General features: G+C 37.9%; 1 protein-coding gene across 3 annotated transcripts; it reads right to left on the reverse strand.

The window, feature by feature from the left end:
* Positions 1-24: 24 nt before the first annotated feature.
* Positions 25-24991, reverse strand: cpt1a2b (carnitine palmitoyltransferase 1A2b). 3 transcript variants are annotated; one of them, XM_057345753.1, is made up of 19 exons: positions 24860-24991; positions 23453-23600; positions 22991-23130; positions 22600-22771; positions 22185-22286; positions 21896-22033; positions 21665-21742; positions 20947-21054; positions 20446-20533; positions 20161-20356; positions 15122-15310; positions 14928-15033; positions 14394-14510; positions 11702-11866; positions 11313-11441; positions 10514-10669; positions 4135-4248; positions 1199-1291; positions 25-618 (listed from the first exon to the last, which is right to left on the reverse strand). In XM_057345753.1, exons 1-19 carry the CDS (start codon positions 24973-24975, stop codon positions 508-510), a joined length of 2466 nt encoding a protein of 821 aa, XP_057201736.1. In that variant the 5' UTR covers positions 24976-24991; the 3' UTR covers positions 25-507. The 3 variants fall into 3 exon arrangements, with proteins under 3 accessions (XP_057201736.1, XP_057201739.1, XP_057201737.1); XM_057345756.1 differs by lacking the exon at positions 24860-24991 and having other exon boundaries at positions 22991-23125; positions 23453-23560; XM_057345754.1 differs by lacking the exons at positions 25-618; positions 1199-1291; positions 4135-4248 and adding an exon at positions 4261-5089.
* Positions 24992-25073: the final 82 nt, after the last annotated feature.

Raw genomic sequence — 25073 nt, forward strand, 5'->3', positions numbered from 1 at the left:
GTAAAACATACAAACACAACAACATAAAATTATTAATTTATTCATAGCACTTATTATTAATGTCTCTTCCTTTCTACAGTTTATCTTCATGTAAAGTAAAATAACAAAACATGTTAGGTGGCATGAGTGATTTTAGCTATTCTGCTAATTTAGCCAGATTTACCTAATAAATTAGGCCTGCTCAAAGCACTCTAGACCTGAATGTCTAGAATAATTGACTAACAGAGTGTTTAATAAAAGAAAGAGGCTGCTCCAAACTCCTGTTCCCTGTCAACAGAGTCTAGGGCTGCCAAAAGAACAGGTGCGTTTTTTTATGAACACCTATTTCCTTGATGTCTATCAAACAGTAAAAGCATTTTAAATGTGGTTTTCAACAAAGCTGTAACAGTACTGTAAATTACCTTAAAGAGGCTCACCAATTTAAGAAAATATTTTAAGAATTATATAAACACTGGGAAATCGACACTTGGGAAATCCTCCATCTTTAAACATCTATGAATCCATGAATTATGAGCGTTTATCGGGGCTGCCTTGTGTGGGAGTCCTAAAGTCTGGGCTCAGGAGACTCATTTGGTCCATCATGGCTTGACTTATCTGACAGCCAAATTTACGAGAGTCCTGCAAGCAAGAGGAAATGGCACAACAGTTATGCAAGAGTTTAAGAGACTGTGGATAATGTCCGAATGTTCTGGATGTCAGAACTCACGTTTTAACAAAAATGAACAGGAGTCAGAAACCTGAGAATTGAATACGGCCTTCTTTTGCTTTAATGACATCATGCGCTTGAACTGCTGTCAATAAAGCAAAACTTGTTCTCAGCTATAGCGGGTATGTATATGTCACATCACATAAAGCGAGTCATGCCCAGTGAGTGGCAGAAAGACTGAATGCAGCAGTGTTTATCTTGAAAAGTTTCAACTTCTGCCGTGAGCAAGGCCAGTGACACAACGCCGACGGACCCACAATTCAGTTTGGCAACGCATTGAAATGACGTACAGTTTGATGCATTGTTTGACGCATTGATGACATCACCCATTGAAAGTAAATGAGCGTTAACGTTGAGGCCCTGTGTGAATGCATTGTTATATGCATTTTGCCACCGCCCCTCAGCACACAATTCACTTACGAAACTGCAAGCATCATTTTGAGGATTTCTGAAAGGTTCATGTTTGAGTGGTGTAAGATGAGCTGCACTTACAGTCACTGTGCAAGAGTGCTTGCTGGACACATGAAAGCTGATCATTTCCTCTCCCATGATGATGTAGGATACACCATAGCCATCATCAGCCACCTTAAAGAATGAACACAGAATAAACACAGAAACCACACTGTAAAAAATTCCTGTTAATTTACATGGAAATTTAACAGCAAAATGCTGTTTTCGTTTAATAGCAGTATGTTACTGTTTTATACAGTGCATTGTGGGAAGACTTGTTCACTTCAGGTTAGTGGTCGAACAACCACAGTATGTCACTGTTATTTAACAGCATTATACCATATTTTCCCATCTGCGCCATTTTTGATTATCAGCATGAGGTACGTCTGCACCTTTATCTATGGTTGTAATATCTTTGTATTAAATGTTAGATCTTAAATATGCAGTGAAGTTTTTATTATTTAATAACATTTCCTGTTTCAATCAGGCAAAGTATTTCTGAAAACAACGCTAAGATATGCTGGTTAGCGGAAAACTTCTGAAACAGTGAATGGGTAGTATTAGCTAACAGGAGATTCAAATACTTGTGACTAAAAGGTAAGAATTCCCCTAAATTTAATCCAACCTGTTCGTTTTACTAATATCTGTGTAAAAGATGAATCGGGAACGATCTAAATCAATTATTGTTTTTGTGTAGTTACACTTTTAATGTGCGCTTTCTGTCCATGTAGGTGAGAAATAATTTATATTGTCTGCAAATTGGTCTGATTTTTCGCATTATCTTAAAATCCATTTAATATAGTATGATATCCACTGATTTATTATAGATCAGTGATGCTATCAAGTATGTCTAAAAATACCGCTAAGTTATAAAGATTCAGTCAAGCTGTTGTAATACATGATGGTAAGCTTTCTGTGTGCATGCATTGATGGTAAGATACGTACATTAAACAGTTAGTTTATTAAATATTTATGTTTTGGTAACTGGGTAGGCCTATATAAGTAAAATCCCTAATTATTGTCTGATTACTGTGCATGTGTCAATTTCAAAACCACTGCTGGCTTGATTGCATAACTATTAGCCGCACAACAGGGCGTGCTGCTCTTGCACTTTCATTAACAATTTTATCTTTTTTAGCTGGACTCAAATGCATCGGTAAATCATTAACTAGACACTGATCGGTTGCATCTGCCTTTTAAATAACGTTTCCCTGTTATTTCTTCGGGGAAACATGTGCTACCCCTGTGACCTATGTGACCAAAATATATATTTCTTTCCAAGGAGGAAGTCTAATGGCTCACTTTGCAGAGAAGCAAGAAAAAAATATTCTTCAAAAAAATGTAAGTTTTTCTTTAAATTAATTGTGGTTGTTAGTTCTTATAACAAATGTGTAGGAATGCGTCAAATATGACATATTTATTACTCATATGATTCGTATGACCATAATTCAAATTTTTATTTTAATGGAGAAATTATGTCTGTTTGTTTGTCAACACAAGCAGGGTACCTTAAAACTCTAAAAAGGACACAAGGGAAACCATTAGGTTAAGACTCTGGTGATTTTTTTTGGTCAAAAAGCAGTCTGATTCCATTTACAGAGGTGGCCAAAATTATAAGAACACTAGTTTTTTTACCAGCTAAAAAATGGTTTTAAGTCAGTTATTTCTATCTTTCGCTGTAGTCTGTCAGTAGGAAATATCAGTTTACTAAAAGTATTCATTTTGCCATTAATTGTAATAATCCAGTGAGATTTTTGTTTGCACAAGGAGTCTGACAACAGCCAGTGCGCCACATAGAGATCTGATCTCATCATCATCATCATCATCCAGTCTGTCTGAAATGACATGAAGAACCAGAACAAACTGAGACGAAGTAAATCCAGAAGACCTGTGGCAAAGTCTCCAAGATGCTTCAAGAAACCTACCTTTTAACTGTTGTTGAACCGGCTTGTATGTTGTAAACCATGTTTTCATTTGTTTGTTAAAGTGAGAGTTTACCCAAAAATGTAAATTCTGTCATCATTTACTCACCCTCTTGTCATTGTAAACCTGTATAACTTTCTTTTTTTCTGCAGAACACACAGGAAGACATTTTGAATAATGTTGGTAACCGGCCCCCATTCACTTGCATTGTTTAGATGTGATTGGGTGTCGGCGCTGTTCGGTTACCAACTTTCTTCAAAATATCTTCTTTTGTGTTCTACAGAAGAAAGAAAGTCATAAAAGTTTGAAATAACCAGAGAGTGAGCTAATGATGACAGAATTAAATTTTTTTGGCGAACTATCACTTTAAACCTTTTTGTTTTTTAATTGAATGTTTTTTATTAACTTTTTTCATTTTAGGTTAGTGACACTGATTTGAAGCTACATTTGTATTTTATGTTAAGGCATTTATAATGCCTTATTGTGTCTTATTTGTTTTTGTTTAGTTGCTTTACGAAAGCCATTTTTGTATTTTTATATGTTATGGGTGCTTTTTTGTTGTACCATAGTTTGTGCATTAAATATTATAATGATGGCTTGTATTTTTGCCCATTTTATGGTGTAACAAACAAAGCATATAAAATCTGATGTTGAATAGGAATAAAGAAGATGAAAAAAAGAATAAGTTGGCTTCATTTGTTTTTTATCCACAAATATAAAATGCAGGGTATAATTGCATTACAATTAAAATAAGTTGACTAGTATGTAAATTAACAGCTGTATGCTGCTAAGTAACATTAGTATGCTGTTCTTAAAACAGTATCAGGCTGCTAAATAACAGTTGTATGCTGTAGCTAATAAAACAGTATCATGCTGTTAATTCAAATAACAGTAACCTGCTGTTATTTTACAGTATAAAGCTGGCAACCACAGCTGCCAGTAGATTACCGTTTTTTTACAGGACAATTTTTAATAGTGCACGTCAGAGATTCAGTTTGTGTATGTGTATGCAGATGGGTCGATCAGATCACTTCGCGTTTATGAAATTAGCTCACCGGACCGAAACCTCCTCCCAGCGAGATGAATTCTGGATGGTTGACCAAATCAAACAGCTCCATCTGCTGCACAGGGGTCTGAGAGGTGGAGAGACGCCACGGCTCTGACAAGACCTGCAAATCACATAGAGCCATATACTGCTGAGACCACACAACAGTTAAAGATTAACTGATGACACACTTTGTTGTATATAGCTGACTAGTCCTTAACAATCCCCAACTTCCCATTGCAGCTCAGGTGAAAAGTCTAAAAACGGATTTACTTTCTGCGAAAGCTGAGGAAATTTCAGGTTTTCCCAGCAATCCTGAAAACGTTGTATAGACGGTTTCATCTTAACAACATAAACAAACGTTACTGCGCACGCGCTCTTTTGTGACCCCAACTGAACTTCCGGTACACATTCACAAACAATAGAGTGCCTGTAGATTATTTCTGATAACAATCAAATGAAACCGAGAACCATTACTTGGCTAAACTTGTCTCTCCAATATTTTGAATTTAGACTCCGATACCAAGCTCAACCGCTAACTTTTTTAGATCTCAATGTTCCATAGGATTTGTTTAAATGCGTCAAATCTACAGCCGTGGCCAAAAGTTTTGAGAATTACACAAATATTAATTTTCACAAATTCTGCTGCCTCAGTTTTTATGATGGTGAATGGCATATACTCCAGAATGTTATGACGAGTGATCAGATGAATTGAATTTTATTGTGAAGTACCTCTTTGCCATGAAAATGAACTTAGTCCAAAAAAAACCATGTACATTCCATTTCAACCCTGCCACAAAAAGACCAGCTGTCAGTGAATCTCTGGTTAACACAGGTGAGAGTGTTGACGAGGACAAGGCTGGAGGTCACTCTGTAATGCTGATTGAATTAGAATAACAGACTGGAAGCTTTAAAAGGAGGGTGGTGCTGGAAATCATTGTTCTTCCTCCGTTAACCATGGTTACCTGCAAGGAAACACATGCAGTCATCATTGCTTTGCTCAAAAAGGGATTCACAGGCAAGGCTATTGCTGCTAGCAAGATTGCACCTACATCAACCATTTATCAGATCAACAGAAACTTCAAGGAGCGATGTTCAATTGTTGTGAAGGCTTCAGGGCGCCCAAGAAAGTCCAGCAAGCGCCAGGATCGTCTTCTACAGTTGATTCAGCTTCGAGATCGGGGTACCACCAGTGCAGAGCTTGCTCAGGAATGGCAGCAGGCAGGTGTGAGTGCATCTGCACGCACAGTGAGGCGAAGACTTTTTGAGGATGGCCTGGTGTCAAGAAGGGCAGCAAAGAAGCCACTTCTCTCTAGGAAAAATATCAGGGACAGACTGATATTCTGCAAAAGGTACAGGGATTGGACTGCTAAGGACTGGGGTAAAGTCATTTTCTCTGATGAATCCCCTTTCCGATTCTTTGGGGAATCTGGAAAAAAGATTGTCCGGAGAAGAAAAGGTGAGCGCTACAATCAGTCCTGTGTCATGCCAACAGTAAAGCATCCCGAGACCATTCATGTGTGGGGTTGCTTCTCAGCCAAGGGAGTGGGCTCACTCACAATTTTGCCTAAGAACACAGCCATGAACAAAGAATGGTACAAAAACATCCTCAGACAGCAACTTCTCCCAACCATCCAAGAACAGTTTGGTGATGAACAGCATGATGGAGCACCTTTCCATAAGGCAAAAGTAATAACTAAGTGGCTCGGGGACCAAAACATCAACATTTTGGGTCCATGGCCAGGAAACTCCCCAGACATTAATCCCATTGAGAACTTGTGGTCAATCCTCAAGAGGCGGGTGGACAAACAAAAACCTACAAATTCTGGCAAACTCCAAGCATTGATTATGCAAGAATGGGCTGCCATCAGTGAGGATGTGGCCCAGAAGTTGATTGACAGCATGCCTGGGCGAATTGCAGAGGTCTTGAAAAAGAAGGGTCAACACTGCAAATATCGAGTCTTTGCGTAAACTTAATGTAATTGTGAATAAAAGCCTTTGACACTTATGAAATGCTTGTAATTATACTTCAGTATACCATAGAAACATCTGACAAAAACATGTAAAAATCACTGAAGCAGTAGACTTCAGTTAGACTAGCAGTAGTAGTGAAAATTCATATTTGTGTCATTCTCAAAACTTTTGGGCACGGCTGTACATGACCCATTCAACAAATAGTTTTTTTAATAAAATGAACATACAACAAAATTAAAAAATTTGTTTATTTAATAAAATTATTATACAATAAAATAATAATATAAATGAATATTAACTCAACTCAACTTTATTTATATAGCACTTTTTACAATTTTCATTAACATAACTTCAATTAAATATAAATAGTTATATTATTAGACACCAGCCAAACACAAACCGGAAGATAACTGGGGGTCAGGCACGCGCGCATCCGCTGAAACGTTGTATACAGAGGCCGTGAACAGCATTCTGAAATTGCTCCAATCCAAACCGGAAAGTACTTTTTCTCTCCCTGCATCTACAGATGTTGCAGTAAAACAGCTGTTCATGAAGGACCAATTTATCTGCGGCCATGAAGCAAACAGGTACATACAGTGAGGGAAATAATTATTTGATCCCCTGCTGATTTTGTAAATTTGCCTGCTTACAAAGAAATGAAGGGTCTATCATTTTTATGGTGGGTTTATTTTAACTGATAGAGACAGAATATAAAAAAAATCTGGGGAAAATGTTATATAAAGGTTATAAATTGATTTGCATTTCAGTCAGTGAAATAAGTATTTGATCCTCGAGAAAACATAACTTTGTACTTGGTGGAGAAACCCTTGTTGGCAAGCACAGAGGTAAGACATTTCTGATAGTTGGTCACCAGGTTTGCACGTGTCAGGATACATTTTAGTCCACTCCTCTGTCAATCTTTAAGGTTTCTTGGCTGTCGCTCAGCAAATTGGAGTTTTCGCCTCCTTCACAGATGTTCTACAGGACTAGGGTCTAGAGACTGGCTAGGACATTTAATGTGCTTCTCCTTAAGCCACTTTTTGGTTGTCTTGGCAATAATGTTTTGGGTCTTTGTCATGTTAAAGGCACATCCACGACCCATCTTCAGTGATCTAGTTAAGGGGAGGAGGTTCTCGTCCAAGATTTTACGGTACACTGGTCCATCCCTCAGCCCCTCAATGCGGTGAAGTCATCCTGTGCCCGTAGCAGAGAAAAAGCCCTAAAGCAGAATGTTTTTCCAACACTGTAGTTTGTTGGCCAAAAGGGAATTTGTTAGCCAGGAGCTTTTTTCTTTAAGCCTTCCTACGCCTTACCAGGGGCGTAAATCCTGGGGAAACGGAGGGGACACGTCCCCCTCCATCCGAGGGTTGTCCCCCCCAAATCATTAATCCCAACCTGTCTATTGTGCTAAATATATTTATGCATATCTAAACTAATTGTGTAATTCGAAAAAAATACAAACGCAAAAAATGCTGAGTTGAGTTCCCCCTCCACTGCCTCACAGTGGTTTGGCCCACTGCCTGCTTTCCCGTTCATCTCAGCTAAGCTACACATGAGTAAGGTATGCGGCTCAGTTCAGCAGTGGTTGTTGAACTCCAGTAAGAAGGCTATTTTATTCACGTTAAATGAAGTGATTCTCTTTAATGTAGTTGATGCTGATTCATTAATAAATTAAATGTGGCAAAAAAGGCTAATTACTGATGTATTTCCATGAATCTGCTATGTTAGCGATTAAAACATAACTTAGTTAACGTTAGCTTGTTTACAATAGCTTGTTGCATAGTACGTCACACACTGCAACTAACACGCCAAAGCCGTTTCCCATGTATTGTTTTATTTGTGGCGACCAGGTGTTGTGCCGAGAAATGCACCCCTGCTAGATTATGCACCCCCCCCTCCCCACAATGGTTAGGGTGACGATTAGGTGTTAGGGGAGGGGTTAGAATTAGCCAATTGGACAGCGTGTTATTGAAGGAGGTGCATAATCTAGCAGGGGTGCATTTCTCGGCACAACACCAGCCCCAGGTCCCTTGTCACACACAGTCGTGCACATACCGGTGACAATTTAGTGACTTTGGCACTATATTTGGCGAATTTCAGACCCCTTTTGTCCACAAAAGGTGCACAGCTTTCATTCAGTTGGACAAGCTCGTTTTCTCACCATCTATTTTGTGCAGTGTGTGCGCGGCGGATAAGCTAAACATGCAGTTGACTGAAACTCGACGATTCATCAACGAGTACAACACAGAATTTTAGCATCTGTCACTGTTACTGACTGTTTGGGTACACGAACATGAACACAGTACATCTATGCACATAGTTTGTTGGCGGAGGCAGTGCACTACATGGGAAAATAACCACCACTCTTTAATGTAGATGTATGGTGACTTTGTCAGACGATGTTGCAGTATAAATCAGGATAAAATTTAAAAAGTGACTCATTGTTAACATGAAGTATCATGGGTAGTGTGTTTTTATACTTGTTTCCTGTCTTGACAACCGAGACAAAAAAAATGGAAATGGAAACAGCTTTATTCTGTTATATTCTCTATATTGTTCACTTGTATTACAGTACATGGCAGTTCAGTTCAGTTATAATATGACTGCAAGTCTGCATGATAAACCTATGAACCTAACGCATATTGTCGCTTTATGTCATAGTAAGTACAATTTTGACTGTATTATTTGTGTCCCCTTCAAAAATTGCTCTTGAGAAATTTGATGTTTATTGTCCCCCCACTGTTAAATGAGATTTACGCCCCTGCGCCTTACATGGACATGTCTATCTCACACCCTGTCATGTATCTTTCACTCAGTTGGCAAATTTTTTAATGTACATTGCCCCTACTTTACCACAGGACAACATACCTCTTTTTTAATCCTACTTAGTTTTAGTTATTAAAAGTTTTGATAAAACTAAGTATTTTACCTTCTATTATTATTTTGTACTTTACTATTACCATTTTTTTTTATTTCACTACAGATTTTCTAATACTTCTTGCAGTGAAATTTAGGCCTGGTCAACTTTCTTAAATGTGCATCTTAGGCCATGGTCACACAGCTCCAGAATATGGTTGCCAGTTCTGCATTTGAGTCCTTAATATGGTTACATTCACAAACAGTTCAGTTATTTATGGGAGTGACAACCACATTATGCAACCGAACTCACACCTGTAAATGTTCATGATCGCATTTACAGCAAAGCCCTACTGTGTGAACAGAACAGTACTGGACAGATAGTTGTCTGTCAGGTCACCCGTCACTCTATGTCACTGTGTTAAGGTGCAGTGCATGAAAATGAATGCAAACCAGTTTTATTTACAGAATTACATCAGGCAGCTGTGCCATAATATATGTACTGCATTTGTCCGTCTATTCAGGACATTCTAGATAACATTCCTATGTACTAAGGGTGTGCAAAACAGCCGGTATTTGTATCTGTATTTGTATTTGTTGAGGGGGGGGAAGTATTTGTATTTGTATTTGTATTCGAGTAAAATTCAAAATAGGCGTAAAAATCCAGTTTGTTTGCATTACACTTCTAATTTACGTTATAGTGTGAGTATTCTTTAATTATATTCATTATAATAATTATGGATATGCAATATTGGATCTAACAGAGCTACGTAAACAGAGTGAACATGAGAGCACCCGACTGCAGACGTCAATAATGCAGCGTAATGGAATAATCTCCCGATCAAACTCCGCTTCCCGAAAGTTATAAACTGCCTCCGGAACCCAGTTAAGGTACAAAAATCTATTCAACAAAAATAGTGATGCACGCAGTGAAGTCTTTTTTCGCTCAGCCGAGCCTTCTCTGTTGCTGTGTGGAGCAGCCTGTGTCAGTCACCTCTTTTACCCCCCACCCCCCCGACTCCTGAATGTCACTCACTCACTCATGCGGGCATGCACTGCGGTCTCATGAGAAAACGCAGCTTTTTGATATAAAGTTTTTCTTGTTCCCGAATACAAATATTTTTTTAAGTATTTGTTCGAAATAAGTATTAGTAAAAAACACGCTATTTGTGCCTTTCCGAATACCGTATTCAGGTTCGGCTCCACCCCTACTATGTACACTAACACTAATCTCAGAAAGCGTCCATTAAAACAGCCCCTTTACATCCCACATTGGTGTTTCAAAAGATAACAATCTACTAAGGCAACAATCTTCTCTAAGCATATCTGCTTCCAAAACAAGGTCAAAAACACTTCTGACACAAACTATTCTTAACATTCGCCTCCAATTCACACTAATTCACATCCTGTATGTGGGTAACTTAAAGACGATCTTAAATGTCAATCTATTTTTGATGACAAATATCTAGCATACTATTTCTAAAAATATATATATATATCCTGTACAAATATAGTATGGATGTTATGAATCAGCCACCCCAACACAAATTCACACTGACCTCTTTAAGAAAAGACGACTCCGCCCCCAGGTATTTGGAGACCACATAAAGGCAAAAGAGGTGTCTATCAATGCCTGAGCCAGTCATGGCCAGACGGTAGAGATTCTGATGCTTCTCAGCAGCTTTTTGGAACAGTTTGAGACAATGTTCTCGGTCCTACAAATAGAAATTGGGGCAAATGAAATATTGTGAAAGGTTACATGTGTTTAATCTTAGATCACCAGGCTAAAAACAACATAGAGTGAAAGCAGGCCAAGACCTTTTCCATATGGTGCATATAAAGTATAGGTGTTTGTGTCCCAATGTCTGGTCAAACTATAACAAAAAATGCTAAAGACAAAAAAAAAAGAATCTCAAATGCGGAGAGATGCTCATTGCCATGAGGGCTTATAACCAACACCAAAAAATAAGACAAATATCCTTATAAAGAGACTATTTTTTACTCCATATAATTGTTTTTCATATTTTCATATAAAGTGTTTTTAAAAAGTTTTTATATTTTTGGCTTTAGTGTATCAACACGAAATATCAGTGTAAATCTATACATTCTTTGCTATTAACTGTAATAAGTGGAATGTCACTTGCTCAACTCGCTGTTATGTAAATACATGTGAATATGTAAATAACATAATAATGCAAAATCAAATTGTACATTAGTATTTGAATCTTTCTAGCAGATAGATAATGCAATATCCTAAAGTAGTGTAAATATTCAGGGTGCATTAAACTCAACCCAAAGCTCATTAGAGTTTTAAAGTTGTATGAGACACGTGTAACAGATTGTAAGTACTGGTCCCACCTCTTCTGCATCCAACGCATGGACAAAGTCACAGCTTTCATTCGAGCAAGAGCGTACAGTCTCTGTGCGACCCTCACGAAACAGACGTGTCATAGAGGCTTCATATGTGAGACAGAACGCTCCTTTATTCTAAAGCACAAAGTAGTAATGGAAAAAAACTTATTTGAGCAAATTGAAACGCATTTCTTGAAAAATAACCCTGCTTTTGTTCTTGAAATATGAAAGTAATGTATGGATTCATTGTGTGAGACACACAAGTGGTTCTAATTTACTAGGGCCATAATTTACCAAATAGGAATGCAAGACTTTCTTAGCATAAGAAAGATGTTTCAACTGTATATTCGCTGAAACATCTATTAATTCTTTGTGACTAGATGTGACGACAATACCCTGTAATAGGCCAGCTGCAGGGCCAGCTGCACGAAGGAGTCCGGGCTGGTTTTCATTTTCTTAATAAGACCCTTGCCAAACTCTCTGAAGGGAAATACGTAGCAGTCAACATCATCAGCGAGTGCTTGTGCAACAGCAAGAGAGTCAAATATTTGAGCCTGAACCTATAAAAGAAAGAAGAGATCATCACATCACTGTATGACTGTGGCTGAACACTCTTCATTCAACTTACCATGATGACATTCTAAACTATTATATAATGTGTTCAACTGCACACTGTCAGAACAGCTGCACACAGCAAAAACATTCATTTCTTAGTTTTTTATTTGAAGGACTGTAGTGAGAAGAAAAATGCAACTGAACCACAGTTACATATATACAGTTTCTGGAAAAAAATGAAATACTCCAACAGACCCTCTACACTCATGGGTCCTACCTAAAAACTACAACATGCAAAAGAAAAGCTGTTTAAAATGTATTATCATACTAGTGGTGAGGTTGCGAATTGCAACCAACGGCTAACTCCACTGCTCACTCCTCCCTTTCGAAGCACTATGGTGGCTGACACATTATTAAGATGTCGTCACGTTTTCGCTTCTTTGCAGAAGGAGATAAAGTATTTAAGAAACGCACTCTGTAGAGCTGTTTGTCCATTTAGGGCTACTGTAGAAACAACATGGTGAATTCCATGCAATGGACCCGTGGTGTATGTAGATAGAAATAGCTCCTTCTAAGCTAATAAAAACATAACGCTTTATTATGTAAGCTCTTCATACACCTCTGAAGACATAGTTATGTATATTATATTGCATTTCTGTCAATAGATCCTCCAAAAAATTACACATTGGACCTTTAACTTAGTAAAGACAGGCACGGTCAATGTTTGTGGTATCTGTAGCTATAATGGGTTTCTTCTCAATGTTTAAGTTTAGCACGTGTTGCATACCCTCAGCTTCTAGTACGGATCATTTTAAACATGTACTCACACTTTAGAACGTACCCAACATCCCTTGAAACAAATCCCTTTTTTCACGTTTGCAACAATGCTCAAGCAAATAAGATAAAAATCCCCAGTGCTAATCTATAACAATCTACTGCGCATGGGAAATCCCCTAAAAACCAACAGACCCATCTTCAAATCTCCCCGTGCAAAAGCATGCGGAAAGTCCCATGCAGAGCTTGGTTGATCAGAGCTACTTCTAATTGTTAAAATAATAAACATGAGGGATCAACTGTAAAAGAGACACAGCACTAGTTAATAACCAGAAAACACCCTGCATAGAAAGCTTTACATCATGGGTCGATGCAAAGCACTAACCCTTAAAAAAATTTAAAACATGAAAGTTTTCTCTTATATTCTCTTATATAAGTTTTCTCAATAAGGGCACCTGAAAGATTGTCTTGATAAACTCAGTACCTGCATGTCCCACCCTGTCTTCACCAAGACAGAGTGAATGTCCAATTGTTATGAAAATTCTGTCATGAATCTCTAGTTGTTCCAAAACGGTAAAAATGTCTTTGTTTGGTTGAACACAGAGAAAGATATTTGGTCGAATGCTTGTAACCAAACAGTTCTTGGACCCCATTGACTACTGCAGTATAAAAAATTACAATGGTAGTCAAAAGTGCCCCAGAACTGTTTGCTGTCCTACATTCTTCAAAATATCTTCTTTTGTGTTCAACAGATCAGCAGATTCTGTAGCCATCTTTAAGAATCGGCTAAAAACTAGGGCTGTCAACGTTAACACGTTAACGCATGCAATTATTTTTTTTTCCGATTACTCGTTAAAAATATTTAATGCAATTAACGCAGCATCCGTTTGTTTTGAAATCCTTTGTCTAGGTTACATAATATAATCACGCTCTTATTCGTGTACAGGCTTTTAAACCAATTAAAGGCGGGGTAACCGATTTCCGAATTACTCTTTAGACAACTGAGTCGGGCCGAGTACCAAAACAACCTTGTAGCCAATCAGCAGTAAGGTGCACAGTGCACAGGACAGACATTAGCTGAGCCGAGCGCTGACGAAAGCAAAAGATGGGGGTAGGGGTGTGTTTGTTTTGGTGATTTGAACATCAACAATGGCTAAGAGAAATCGGACACCCCGCCTTTAAGTTCTCTTTCGTGCTTGAATGAATAAAACCACACAAGATTATGACAGAAAGACAGAAAGCCCGTTTTGTCTAGCATTTTCGTAAGCATAGACTTCAACGTGTTAAATAAAAACTTAAATGAACGCAAAGAGTTGTGAAAATGGGAGTGACACAGCTCTTAAAAAGGCCGCATTCTTAAACCTACTGCTGTGACTCCTGTCACTAATGTTAATCAAAGAACAAAAGAAAAGAGGAATTCAATGTGTTTTGTAGCTTTAATGAGAATTCTTCTGTATTTAATTTACAATTTAGCATTAAAGACTGTTTAAGTGTTTGAGAACTTCTATTCAATTTCTGTATATATCCTATCTGTTAGACATGATAGCTCTCAATTATACTTTTGAATGGCTATAGTTAATGTTAAAATAAAAAAATATCAATTTAATAGAGACATCAGTTACAGTACTAATATCAGAATGTTGGCTTTTATAAAATGATGCTGTTAAAGAAATCTGTTGTTTCTACATTAATTTGAAGATTAAATGTGAAATTATAAGAATGTTAAAGTATATTTTAAAACATATCTAGATATCTTGCCTCTGCCGGTATGTCCCAGTTCAAGCGTTGTGGATGTGGTAAGAAGTGCCTGACCTCTCCTCTACAGTTTCCGTCTGTCATGTAACCCAACTGAAACTTGTCTGTGGCAAGAGTGTACTGAAAGATCCACAAGAAAGACAAATCTGTTAATATCTCGATAATATCTCAACAGCAATTCTAGACCGCAATGAGATCAGAAGGAGAGCAAATAGAGCAAATAGTGGAGAACATTATGTATTTTCTCGAAAGACTCGATGATCTGGGCCTCTAAACTCTTACTGCATTGTTAGTTGAGTGTTAACCCGGCAGTGTAAATGGAAAAAAATAAAGGGCTTATGTCCTTCGCAAAAAGCTTGTGGGGGAGATCAAAACTGACTTTGTCCGTAGACCACCCACTGAAAAATGAAAATGCATGAATGTGGTTGACCGCTTAAAGAAATATTCAGTGGTCTGGTGCTAAATACAGAAACAGGATTTCACACATAGCGACCATGACAAGACCCTTGTTGTTAAAGTTCATCAATGCCCCCTCACCTCCCACAAGTGTGCCACAATAGGAGCATCAGCCCAAGAATGTTCTGCGTTCAGCCCGCTCTTTCCGTTCTTATACACCACAATAGAAAAAGACTTATCAAACCACCTGAGAGAGGAAACAAAAACAAAGGTCTTATACATGCAACGTGTCCAATTAAGTTCTCAGATATCATCGAAATATGCCGCTCAGTCACCTGTCGTAACATTTGCCATGCAGGAGGGATTTGGCATAGCGGCCCAAATTCCCAGAAGATTCTTCTCCCATCATGCCTTCTTCCTGATCATCAAGTGTGACAAAAAAAGCAGCTTTCTCAATACAGTCCAGTGATTTCTTATTAACTCCCGAGCTGAAGTACTGCTTTCGGACCCGAGCCCAGGGCACCCTAAAGGACACACAGAGAAGGTTGCTAAAGACACATTTAAAGCAGCATGATTAGCTGTATGAGATATTTAAACATAAAACTGAAAAAACATGTGAAAAGGTACGACTTCCTTGTACCATCTATTGTACTACCTCTTTTACAACAGTGATACTAAAAGAGAAAACATGTTAAAAAGATTCTATCTGGTTTAAATGAGGAAGAAGATTTTGAGTTTTTCTCATTCTTTACATTGTCCAATTAGATTGGACAATGTAAAATTAGATTATTGATTAGATTAGGGTTGGGCGATAGGGTTGGGTGATGTCTATCAAGTTGGCATCGGATGATATTTACAGTGAAACATTGCGATGGACGATGACATCGCCCTGCAGCGTTATAAAGTGAGGCGCGTATAGGCACGAGCTGCGCTGAGACGCATCTTCTTTATACATTATATATATAGGCCTCTATATACAGTATATATTTATAGTTATAAATTCAGCCGTGTGTTTTTAATGGGTTTTTAATGCGTTCTATTGTCCAGTGTAGACACAATTATAAAGTCACAGTTATAAAGTGAGGCTTGATTGAATTGTTATTCTATTTTTCAATAAAAAAGTGGTAACACTTTGCCCAAAGCATTTACGTATAATGCATTATAAAAGTAGTTTTTGCACCTTTTAATGCATTGTAATGTGTCATGAATAATTATTACTACAGTTAATACATTATAATGCTTATCAATTCATTGTTACACTTTGCACTTTTATTTTGGTTATAACTCTTTACAACAGCATATAATGTATTACAACATACAAACCCGATTCCAAAAAAGTTGGGACACTGTACAAATTGTGAATAAAAACAGAATGCAATGATGTGGAAGTTTCAAATTTCAATATTTTATTCAGAATACAACATAGATGACATATCAAATGTTTAAACTGAGAGAATGTATCATTTTAAGGGAAAAATAAGTTGATTTTAAATTTCATGGCATCAACACATCTCAAAAAAGTTGGGACAAGGCCATGTTTACCACTGTGTGGCATCCCCTCTTCTTTTTATAACAGTCTGCAAACGTCTGGGGACTGAGGAGACAAGTTGCTCAAGTTTAGGAATAGGAATGTTGTCCCATTCTTGTCTAATACAGGCTTCTAGTTGCTCGACTGTCTTAGGTCTTCTTTGTCGCATCTTCCTCTTTATGATGCGCCAAATGTTTTCTATGGGTGAAAGATCTGGACTGCAGGCTGGCCATTTCAGTACCCGGATCCTTCTTCTACGCAGCCATGATGTTGTAATTGATGCAGTATGTGGTCTGGCATTGTCATGTTGGAAAATGCAAGGTCTTCCCTGAAAGAGACGACGTCTGGATGGGAGCATATGTTGTTCTAGAACTTGGATATACCTTTCAGCATTGATGGTGCCTTTCCAGATGTGTAAGCTGCCCATGCCACACGCACTCATGCAACCCCATACCATCAGAGATGCAGGCTTCTGAACTGAGCGCTGATAACAACTTGGGTTGTCCTTGTCCTCTTTAGTCCGGATGACATGGCGTCCCAGTTTTCCAAAAAGAACTTCAAATTTTGATTCGTCTGACCACAGAACAGTTTTCCACTTTGCCACAGTCCATTTTAAATGAGCCTTGGCCCAGAGAAAACGCCTGCGCTTCTGGATCATGTTTAGATATGGCTTCTTTTTTGACCTATAGAGTTTTAGCCGGCAACGGCGAATGGCACGGTGGATTGTGTTCACCGACAATGTTTTCTGGAAGTATTCCTGAGCCCATGTTGTGATTTCCATTACAGTAGCATTCCTGTATGTGATGCAGTGCCGTCTAAGGGCCCGAAGATCACGGGCATCCAGTATGGTTTTCCGGCCTTGACCCTTACGCACAGAGATTGTTCCAGATTCTCTGAATCTTTGGATGATATTATGCACTGTAGATGATGATAACTTCAAACTCTTTGCAATTTTTCTCTGAGAAACTCCTTTCTGATATTGCTCCACTATTTTTCGCCGCAGCATTGGGGGAATTGGTGATCCTCTGCCCATCTTGACTTCTGAGAGACACTGCCACTCTGAGAGGCTCTTTTTATACCCAATCATGTTGCCAATTGACCTAATAAGTTGCAAATTGGTCCTCCAGCTGTTCCTTATATGTACATTTAACTTTTCCGGCCTCTTATTGCTACCTGTCCCAACTTTTTTGGAATGTGTAGCTCTCATGAAATCCAAAATGAGCCAATATTTGGCATGACATTTCAAAATGTCTCACTTTCAACATTTGATATGTTATCTACTGTATATTCTATTGTGAATAAAATATAAGTTTATGAGATTCGTAAATTATTGCATTCCTTTTTTATTCACAATTTGTACAGTGTCCCAACTTTTTTGGAATCGGGTTTGTATATTATGAACAATTATAATGAATAATACCCTTTAATAACCCTTTATAATGCATTATACATAAAGGCCTACCAAAAAAGTTATAAAGTGAGGCACGTCTTCTTTATACAATGTGAGCTGCGCCGACACGCGTGTTCTTTATACAACGTTGGCTGTGCAGACACGCATCTTTATACAGCGCAAGCTCCAAAGTTATAAAGTCAGGCCAGTCTGATCTGTACAGTTTATAAGCCCCTTAGCCTTGTTTATATTAGTTTACAATGCAACTTGCAGCCTGCGTCACTTGACGGAAGTGAAACATTTGTTAGAATCACAATGCCGGCTCAACATCGTCATCGTCACTTGCAGCCATTGGCGATGGACGGTGGCATCATCTATCGGCCCAACCCTACATTAGATAAAATTATGTTTCAGTTTTAACAAGATGAATTAACAAACAGGTATTTTTAATCAACAATTAAATTATATTTTAAATATATGACATACTTCTATTTATAATAATGTAGTGTCATAAATAAGAAAGGCCATAAGTTCAAAGTATGATTGATAGGTTTCATACAATTATAGAATGAAATTTTTCTCAGATAATCTGATTTTTCATAAATTACACAGACTTTGACCAAACATGGACCAGACATTTTACGCCTCAGTCAAGATTGAAATGTGAAATTAATAATCTAATAAAGTAATTATTGACAGTTGTGTTTAAATATTCCCCATGAAGAATCCTGTTACTGAACAACAGACATTTAATGAAACTGAGCTATTTAACAGTGCAAGCAGATTCTTGCCATCTCATTCTTGATTCTTTCATTTTCAAAACGAAAGCTCAAATCAGGATTAATGGATTTACAAGGCAGCTGTCCTGCCTATACAAGTTTAGGTTTCAGTTAGAAACAGACTCTACAGGATGTGCAAAATGGAATCATTAATATGCAAGCTGCCCCACTCCACTAAACCCTCCTTGAATGTTTGCTTTCGGTCCCCATTACAGTGATAAACCATTCGCTGTTACTATAATTGTTACTGTTTTACTGTAAATGGGGCTAAAGTAAACATCTGTAAAGTATTTTACATAAATATGTATATCTGTATTGATTTAAAACCTGAATAATGTTGTGGGTCCACTAGACCGACAACTGTTAAATATAGCTGCTTGTGTTCTTTTAAAATCAGTGTGCAACAATCTACTGCGCAGCATGCATAGACTTCTTGTCTGAGTGCCAAACAGTAGACATGTCATATGAAATTTGGAATACTGCAATATTCCATCTGCCTTCTTCCAATATACACAATTAAACCTATGCAACACACCCTCTGGTAGTCTGGCCTTCAGTTATACCCAGATTTTTAGACTTTTATCTACTCTTTGCAAAATTCTTTGACCTATAAAGTCAACATTGAATGGAATTTACTACTCCTTTAACCTTAAAGGGATACTCCACCCAAAAATTACAATTCTGTCTTCATTTACTCTCTCTCAAGTTATTCCAAACCTGTATAAATTTCTTTGTTCTGTTGAACACAAAGAAAGATCTTTGGAAAAAATGTTAGCAACTGACAGTTCTGGGGCACCATTGACTACAATAGTAGGAAAAATTATTGTATATTTTTTTGTTCTGTTGAGCACAAAAGAATATATTTTGAGGAATTTATAAAAGCAAACAGTTCTGGGACACCTTTGACTACCATTTTATTTTTTCCTAATATGGTAGTCAATGATGTCTAAGACCTGTCAGTAGCTAACATTCTTCCAAATATCTTTATTTGTTTTTAACCGAACAAAGAAATGTATAGAGGTTTGGAACAACCAGAGGGTGAGTAATTCATGACAGAATTTTCATTTTTGGGTGGAGTATCCCTTTAATTATAGGTTTGATTGCCAGGCAATGCGCATACCTTTTCTTACCACACAACTTCATACATGGGTTGGTGGGCCGCCCATATATATTACATTCCTACTAACACAATACTGGGGCAAATATCCCATGCCTGTATTTCTGTTCAAATATATTAAAATCTAAATACAAAATTAAATCTGGGCCCTTATAACATTAGAATGATCATCAAGATGATCATCTATTTATGACAGCATTTGCACCAGCGCTGTGAAAAACATTTGGAAAAAAAACAGTGGATTTTTTTTGAAACAGAAATATCAAGGTATTTTGAGACTATCTTGAGTTGTGCACAACTCTACAATCTTTACCAATGAACTTAAAAAAAGTTTAAATGATTATATCCAAAGTTCTATCAGTTACATTTTTATAACGTACATGTTTACAGATTACTGAGGAATATATTCACAACTGAAAGTTCGTAATTTTTAATGCCGTAAATTGCCAACTTCCAGAACATGAAACTGCATTGTGCTTATGCTGACGACACGCTTAAAATTATATCCCATAATGCCCCCTGCTGGATAGCACACAAAAACACAGTTTTATGTGCCTGACCTGTTTCCTGCAGTTAGTGCTCCTAGTTTGTCCTCTCCTGGAAAAGGAGGCGAGGGATCATCCAGTATCATTTGAATCTGGTACTGGATCTCTCTGGGTGACAGCAGCCGTCCTGCGTGGTAGACCCATAACCTGAAGTACCGTCCCCTGTGGTACACAGCTACGAACTCACTGTCCTGCCAGTGCTGCAGTACATCTGAAAGATCGAGACATGTCAGCGACACAGGATCACTTTTTTTCATGCATATTTGCATCTTAAACTGTACTGTACAAGTGTGTGCATACCAGTTTCCTCTCCCGGGGTCCGGGTTGTGTTGAATATTCGTTCACATTGAGCTGCACAAAGCGGGATGACAGTACCAGGAATACGACTCTAGATAAAACAGAATACAATCATTTCAATGACTTGTCACTTTTTCCTGTGACACATTTTTCAGAATCTCCTTTTTGCAGTATTGCTGCTCAGTTCAACAATACCCAAGTATAATATCACATATACATGCATATAATTATGTTGCATAATTGTGTTTATAATCTATTTTAATTCACAAACACACATGGGTGGTTGATGTACAGTATATATATTCCATAAAATATAACTAATATGATGTCACAAAAGCTGCATGTACAACAAATTATGAAAGAATTAGAAACAAGTTTACTTCCCAAAAGTAGAGGAACAGGTTAAGACATGAATACTGTTGTGCTTTCTACTGTTGAAGTATTTCAGACAGGGAAGCAGTGTTGGGTAGGGATTTGGATCAGATTTTGGGGTGGGTAACATACAGGTTTGAGCTCTTCTCGATTGACCTTGCGGCGATAGAGAAAAAGGGCTGTAATGGTGTTTCCAGCTCGAGCTGCCTGGTTAGCTGTGGGCGTCACATACAAGAAGTCCTATGCATAGAATACACAATAAAACATCAGGGAACCCTGTCCGTGTGTAAATGTAACTAATTACATTTTGGCTAATTTCATCCTCTAGTTTCTAGAATGCTAACACACACTTGAAATCCCATGTGACATTTTGTTTGAAGCACATGAATACAAGATATGGTAATATGGTGCTTATCATAAAATAAAGATTTGCATATCACACACAGTAAAATCGCCAGTGTTAAAAAATGTCAAATTAACACTCACATTGTATATATAATCCACACTCTCAATGTGTGGATTATATATACACTATGAGAGTTAATTTGACCATTTTTAACACCGGTGATTTTGCTGTGCAGTCATGCTTTTATTTAACTTTTATTATAACCATTGTACAAATACATTACATTAAATTACATTACAACTGAAATGTTTACTGTTAACAGTAACAAACAGATAGCTGATGAGTCGCTGCAGGATAAGCCGGCTCAGATACGTTATACAAACACAGTGCTATTCAGTGATAATAAATATTAATTAATTTAAAACATGTACAAAAAATGACATGGAAGTGATAATGTAATAGTAATGAAAAAGCAGTGATAAGTAATATTATAGACACACATACCATTCCATAGTAGTTACTGTTAACCATAATGGGACCCCGCCCTCGGAGGTAAACATACTCTTCCCACCAGTCACTAACCTGGTGAAACAAAGAGAGATGAGAGATAAGAAAAGAAAAATTTGACCCCAGAAAAATGTGGCAATTGTCAGTCTAAGGAATTGTGTGCATTTACATTCTCATGATAATCAGGACCGAATTACAATTAGGTGTCATTCAGATTTAAGCACCTACATAGTTTGTGGCCCACAGGGCTTTAAGTTTGAGGTATCTCTGCAGGCGACTGCCCAGACTGTTCTCGAACTCAGCGGCAAGTTTCGTCATTCGCTGAAATTCAGCCGCACTCAGCATCGGCTTTACTGATTCAAGATACTAAAACAAAGAGCCATACAGAGAGAGGTTTTCACATCCCAAATCATGTCTATTTATATACAACACTTCTCAGAGACAACTCAAAAAACACGCTTTCACACACACACACACACACACACACACACACACACAAGCAGTAATGTTGACTCACTCTTTCCAGTGTGTCTTTAATGGGCGGAACAGGTAGGTGTGGTAAAGACATCTGATAACTGTAAAGTAATGGCTTCCTACCAGAGAGCAACCTAACTAGGGTCTGAGTGGGAGGACAGGCGACAGACACAGTCAATCAAAAGCAAAAAAAAAACAGTGCTCTCAAAGTTGGATTGTTGCTGTATGCAATTTAATTAATTTAACATGGTTATTTTTAAAGCAATAATTATAATAATGTTTGACATTACATTTTGTGATATTTCTTAATGCTGACCGAACAAATCAATTGTTAGTGATAGTGGTTGTAAAAACGTACTCCTGTTCATAAACAAAAACTGGGTCAAAGGGCACTATCAAGCAGATGATCAAGGGCCTATTAAATATTGGGCCCTAATATTTCATATTAAAGCACTGACCGCCCAGACTTTGGTCTTGGTAGAAATGCGGCCGTGTAGCTCAAACATCCATCGATGGTACGACAGGAGAAGCTTTAGACAGAATCTCAGGGTCAGAATGAGAGACAACCACAGCAGAGTACTGAACACCAGAGCCGACAGCAAAGTCTGACCCTGAGCGCTCAGAGACAAACTGAGATGAGACACAGAGAGGAAACCATCAGCACCATATCAGATACGGGCAGTGAATTAAACACTGTTTTATCACACAGGCCTTAAGGGTATGTTAATATAAGATTCCAGATTAACAGTTTATACACACATAAATCACTGAGCAAATAGGAAGTAACTACTGGAGAGATGTGAGGTTTGAGTCATCATCAGTCTGCTAAAGAGTAAAGGAAAATGTTACCTGAGGGGCAGGTGCTCTCGAATCTTATCAATGAGGCCCAAAGATGGATCGGACTGCATGTACATAACGGCCAAGATTGGTATAACAACAAAAAGCCAAGAGGAAGGGCTAGCTGGGTATACACCTTTTATAATTCTGTTCTGTCCAAGAAAAAAATCAAAAGGTAAAGTATTAATGCAAGCTGTGTACAAACACAGGTTATACTGACACAATATGATCCAAGTAGATGACACAGAAAAGATATTAACCAAAGCTCTCCGTTTATAATATGGTGTAATGCCATACTCCACAAGATAATAAATTGAATTGTTCATTCTGCACGCAAAACACAGTCTTTGCAAAATACTGAAGCTGAATTTACCAGGTAAAAATGAATGACTTAAACTACACTGCACGTTTTTGATGATTTCATGGAATGGAGCTTTCAAGACTAAAAAACAAACACTGACTGAGGCCACTGACCCTAATCCTACTGATGCGTTTCTTCCAGGATCGCAGTCCAGAGAGGTAGATTTGATTGAGGGCCTGGTAGGACAGGTGCAGGTTGATCCCCTCCGGAGTGATGGTAAACTGAAACGCTACAGCCTGGTGTGCCTCTGCCATCACTGTACTGCAGACACAGCACACAGCATTTTACACAACACTGCATAATTGACAAAGATTGCAGAATGTGGTGTTATTCACTCATAGGAACAGGTTTCAAATAGCCAGGTACTGAATTCTGCACTGGTTTGTTTAGTTTGCAGAGCCAAACAATATCTTTAGGAGAGTGTTGAGTAAAATACGTGTCACATCTTTGTTTCTGTTTTGAGAAAGTCAAGCCAAGCTTTTACAACAACACTGATGCCCTCCAGTGGCGCATTTACATTACAAACTAAGTTTTTGATCCGTTCAACAAAAAAACTGAACATATAAAGCAAGATTATTCTCGACTCCTATTTTTTCTCGTTTACATTTGTCCGAAAAGGATTGTGCTGTGATATTCTTAAATATGGTGCACTTCTTCACAGGGAGTTTTTTTATGGAAATGATTATGGATGGATACATTTTTGTCAGTTTGTGTGTATCCTGGTGATCAAACAGGGATTTAAAATGGCTTGTTTAACTTTACAGATACATTGAGTCAACATTTTCTCTGCAACCAAGACGTTTAATTGAAACATTCCAGAGTTTCCGTGGTTGTGTTCATTGACACCGTTTCATGCATTACTCAGTTGTTCAGTGACCAGAGTACGTATACTTGCGAAACATTGGAACAGAACCTAGAGACAAGTTTATCCTGTATGTGTAGTTTGGGAGCGAGGCTGATACATTTTTTGTAAACCTTCCTGAGAAATACGGTGACTGAAAGATGAGGAAGACAGTTTGAAAACAAAAGCAAAAATCACAGAATATGCTGGTAAACGCTGTATCGAGATGACCGCGCGCACACCAACGTCATTGTTTGATTTGATGACTTCGCTATGATAAAGATTTCTATAATTCACCAGCACTCGAGAACTACACTTCTTAAGATAACCTTAAAAATTGTGCATGTTGTGTAGCACAATTTTGAACCAAGACAAAAAGTTTAGATTTGATGCATAGTTTGTTTATGCATCAAATAGGCATAGTTTATTGCCTAGTGTGTTAATCAACATTGAGGTGTCTCGATCCACTAACTATGTTGAAAAATAAAAACAAAGTTCACTTTTTCTACATTTGACAGTTGACCACTTTCCAAAAACACTCGAGAATAGGACACCGTATTACTCACACGCCATCAATTAACACGGACAATTGACCGACTTAAGTTATGCTTTAAACCATAGCTAAATTGTAATTCTTTATTTTAACATAGAAATATGACATGACGTCTTAAATGCCTACCTGTGTGTGGGTTTGGTGTTTGGCAAAAAGGTTTCTGACACCGGTGTGAATTTGGCGCTCCTCACGTTCTCACCTCTGGACAGCACATACCTGTTTGACCCGTAAACACACAGCATTCCGTATATGTACGTGATGACATCATACAACACTGAGGAAGAGACGTCCAAACGTCATACAAGCACTCATTTTCTGAAAACAGGATGGGGGTGAAATG

The sequence above is a fragment of the Triplophysa rosa genome, linkage group LG11 (genome assembly GCF_024868665.1).
Source record: "Triplophysa rosa linkage group LG11, Trosa_1v2, whole genome shotgun sequence".
Classification (NCBI taxonomy): Eukaryota; Metazoa; Chordata; class Actinopteri; order Cypriniformes; family Nemacheilidae; genus Triplophysa; species Triplophysa rosa.